The 4,195-nt window shown below is 47.7% G+C and overlaps 1 protein-coding gene across 1 annotated transcript; it reads left to right on the top strand.

The window, feature by feature from the left end:
- Positions 1–7: 7 nt before the first annotated feature.
- On the top strand, positions 8–4,180 carry CSUI_002766 (tyrosine kinase-like protein; the record flags this gene model as incomplete). The annotated part of the gene is made up of 1 exon (XM_068062965.1): positions 8–4,180. A coding segment is annotated over one exon (4,173 nt), but the record flags the coding sequence as incomplete, so codon positions are not given.
- Positions 4,181–4,195: the final 15 nt, after the last annotated feature.

Raw genomic sequence — 4,195 nt, 5'->3', positions numbered from 1 at the left:
TGCAGAGAATGAAAGAGAGGATGAAGAGGAAGAGGAAGAAGAGGAGGAAGAAGAAGAGGGGACGAAAAGAGGTGGAGGGAGAGGAAGAAGATCCGCAGTAGCAGCAAGGCAAGGAAAGAAGAGAAGAACGACAGGCCGTCAGACGCGGCATCGAGAAAGTGAAGCTGAGGACGATGAAGAGGAAGAAGAAGAGGAAGAGGAAGAGGAAGAAGAAGAAGATGACGAAGATTATGAGGAAGAAGAAACGACGCGGAGAGGGGGTGGGAGGAGAGAGAGAAAGAAAGGAAAGGTTGAAGATGAGAAGAAAGAAAAGGAAGGAAGACATAGAGGTAAAGCTGCAGAGAATGAAAGAGAGGATGTAGAGGAAGAGGAAGAAGAGGAGGATGAGGGTAGAGACAGAACGTCGAAGAGATCGAGTAGAAAGAAGTCCGTTGTTCCACAGGGGGGGATAAGGAGATCCGCTAAGACAGGAAAACAAGGGAGATCCTCTCATAAGAAAGAAGAAGATGATACAGAAGAAGAGGAAGAGGAGGAGGAACAAGAGGAAGAGGAGGAAGAAAAGACAGGAAGTCAGAGGAAAAGGGGGAAGGGAGAGAAGAAGAAGATACCAGAGAGAGGAGGAGACAGCGTCAAACAGCAGAAGGAGAATTTGGATGGCTTGGAAGGAATGAAGAAGACGACTGACGATGAGGGAGAAGACGAGGAAGAAGAAACTAAGAGGGGAAGAAGAGGGAGAACAAGAGCGATGCAGAGAGGCAAAGCGGCAGGTCAAGTGGGGGGACGTAGTGGGACAAGAGGAAGAATGACGGAGGAGGATGAAGAAGATGAAGAAGAGGAAAAAGAAGAAGAGTCGAAGAAAGTGAGAAGAAGTAAAAGAGGCGACACGAGAAGAGGACGTCGCAAGAGAGGAGTGAAGAAGGGCGGAGAAGAAGAGGAGGAAGAAGAGGAAGAGGAAAAGAAGAAGAATCGCGGTCAAGGAGGGAAGGAGAAGAAGGCTGAGAGTCGAACTCGAGCTCGAGTCAGCAGCAAAAAAGAAGAAGAGGAAGAAGGAGAAGACGACGAGAACGAAGAGGAAGAAGAAGAGGAAGAAGAAGAGGATGAAGACGAAGACGATGAGAGCTTTGATGAGCTCGATGCACTTGAGGCGGAGAGAAAGGCAGAAGAGGAACAGAGTAGCGAGGCAGAAGATGAAGAAGAGGGAGAAGAAAGCGAAGAGGAGGAAGAAGAAGAGGAGGAAGAGGACGAGGAGGAAGAGGACGTGAAAGTGTCCTCATTACGTAAGAGAGAAAGAGGGCCACTATGTGAAAGAGAAGGAGGAGAGATGAAGAGAAGAAAAACGAGAGTCTCCTCCTCCTCCTCTTCCTTGTCTTCGTCTTCTGCTTCCTCTTCTTCTTCTTCCACAACAGATGATGAAGGCTCTATACAGAAGTCGCCATTGAGGACAGGCGCTAAAACGTCGATCAAAGAAGAAGAAGAACGAGGTGACAGTGCCTCCTCTTCTTTGTCAGATGGAGAGGAGAAAGAGAAAGAAAGTGAGAGAAGTACTCCAAGTAAACCTACAAGTAGACGCAAAACATCCCGTCCTGCTCGCCTTTCTTCTTCATCGTCTCCTCTTCTTTCGCGTCGCGATTCTCGGCATTCTCCCGCCGCATGCGAAGAAGGGGAAGATGAAGAAGACGAAGCAAAAGAAGAGGATGATGAGAAGGGCCAAGATGATCTCTCAAAGAGGAAGAGTAAGAAGAAGAGTGCTAAGACCACAAGCCTATCGATGAAAGCGTTTGAGAAAGAGAAGAAAGGACGAGAACAAGGGGGAGATGCAGAGAAAGAGGAAAGCAAAACAGCGGCCTCGGTGGTGAGACAAGAAGAGGAAGACGAGAAGAAGAAGAAGAAATCGAAAGAGACAACCCCCCCATTCATTGTCGCCGAGACAGGACAGATAGGAGGAGGTGAGAGACCAAGCCGAAAGTCTTCTTTTTCTTCTCTTCTCTCTTCTGCTTGTGGAGTAGTCACAGTCCTTCATCCTCCCCCTGATGAGGGAAAAGAAGAAGAAGATCATCTTTATTCTTCTTCTTCTTCTTCTCCTCCTCCTCTCTCTCCTTCTTCTTCTTCTTCTGGTCATCATGCTCAGCGTCTTCAAGTCCCCCCTAAAGGAGGAGGAAGACACCCTGACTATAATCGACTGCCTCGAGATATTCGTTCTTGTCAGGCTAGTCCTATCAAACTTCCACCAACGCCCCCCCCTAGAAAAGTCAAGCCTTCTTCATCTCTAGAAGAAGAAGAAGGAACTCTTTCTTCTCGCGTTTTAGATGAGCCCTATGAAAAGCATGATGCTTTCGCATCGACAAGGCCCCCACGAGAAGAAGAAGAAGATCATCGTAGTAGAGAAGAAAAGCGAAGAAAAGACGAAGAAGAAGATAGGGATACGAATCAAAGTCGCCGTCACAATGAAACCCATGTAGATCATCATGAAAAGTTGAAGATGAAGAAGACGTGTCTTTCAAATCAGAGTGGTGGGTCTTCTGTCCCACCTATCCCTACGTGTCGGTGGGAGCAGGAGAACATTCTCATGTATATGCATATGGCGTCAGACGAGCTTCTGAATGTCTTCCTTCCTAGAGGAGGAGGAGGAGGGGGAGGATTCTATGAGTTTGCCGATCAAGGGAGAGGACAAGGCGGAGGCGGCATAGGAGGGGCTCTGAATGCAACGTCTTCTTATATGACGTCTTTCTTTGGTCAGACGAAACCTGTTTTACTTCCCTTGCTTCATTCTCATCCCCAGCATATTCTTCTTGGTTTGAAGTATATCTTATCATCCTACCCGAATCTCTCTTTACTTTCCTTCGCAGACGTCTATACACTTCAACAGCTTCACTTATCTCCACACTTGTCTCCGACCTTACGTCTTCTTCTCTCGGTTATCTTTGAAGAACTTCCTCGAATGAATCTTACATACAAATATCAGCAGTACGGTCTCCTCGACTTCGATGATGATCTCTGTACACCTGGCAGAGTGCTCTATGACGGAGGGCCGGGGTGCCAAGCTCTTCATTCATCGGAGTTTCGATTTCTATGGTTGAGGAAGCATAGGAAGTTTCCTCCTCCTCCTCTTCGTCTTCCTCCCGTCTCGAATCATCCAATGACGATACCTCCTCAGCATTCTTCTTTCTCGAGGTCTTCTTCTGCTTCTTCTTCTTTGTCGTCGATGTCGACAGTCATAAGGAACGAGAGAACTCATCCTCTTCTTCGTTCTTCTTCCTTTTCTCTTTCTTCTTGCCACAGGGGGAGAGAGTCGGATTCTTCTTTCTGTTCGTCTGATATGATAGATCGGTTTGTACCTCAGAGAGAAGAGAAGCGGGGAGCAAAGCTAACGGGCGAGACAGGGCGGGGGGGAGAAGCATTTGCTGAAAGGCCTGTGGTTTATTCAAGTGTCTTTGATCTACTAAGAGCCAAACAGAGAGAGGAAGAGGACCCAACGGGAGAGGAAGAGATGATGACTGGCAATGGAGCCTGGCTACGGGGACGGTGTCATAAGGATGGAGCTGTTGAGGGTGCTGATGAGGAGAGAAGACGAGAAGAGAGGTATGGCTCTTGTTCATGCTGCTCTGCTGGATGTGACCGAGATGGGGGGAGAAGAGACAAGGGGGGGAGATTAGCGAATGATGGTGCCGAGGAATGTCACTTTCAAAGAGAAAGGAACGAAGGAGGAGCTCAGCCGCAAGACCAGAGGAAGCATCTAGGTTCTATGGAAGATCTTCAAGACGATGTTGTGCTTCTTCCTCCTCATGAGGATCATTGCATTGTAAAGAGTGTCTTGTTAAGCAGTGAAAGAGAAGAAGTAGTAAGTTGTCATGATATGATGGCGAAGCATTATGACGAAGCATATCCTCGAGCTTCTCCGTCGTCTCTCTGTATTGGGGAGAATCGGATACACGAAAGAAATCTTAAGTCTCTTACGATGCGTGACGTCCCTATTTCAACAAGAGGAGAAGAGTGTAAAGATGAAGATAGCACGGTTGAAAATGTGCATACAGGAGAAATCTCTCATGACATTCCAGGGCCCCAAGATACCTCTCACTCTTCGTCTTCGTCTTCTTCTTTATCTCTAGAGAATGCTTTGAGTTCACGAGGCCCTGGTGACAGCGGGGATGACGATGGGGTGGCAAGAGAAAAGGAAGAGGAGGAAGAAGAAGAAGAG

Source organism: Cystoisospora suis, assembly GCF_002600585.1.
Source record: "Cystoisospora suis strain Wien I chromosome Unknown contig_1154, whole genome shotgun sequence".
NCBI lineage: Eukaryota > Apicomplexa > Conoidasida > Eucoccidiorida > Sarcocystidae > Cystoisospora > Cystoisospora suis.
This window is presented reverse-complemented; position numbering and strand designations above follow the sequence as displayed.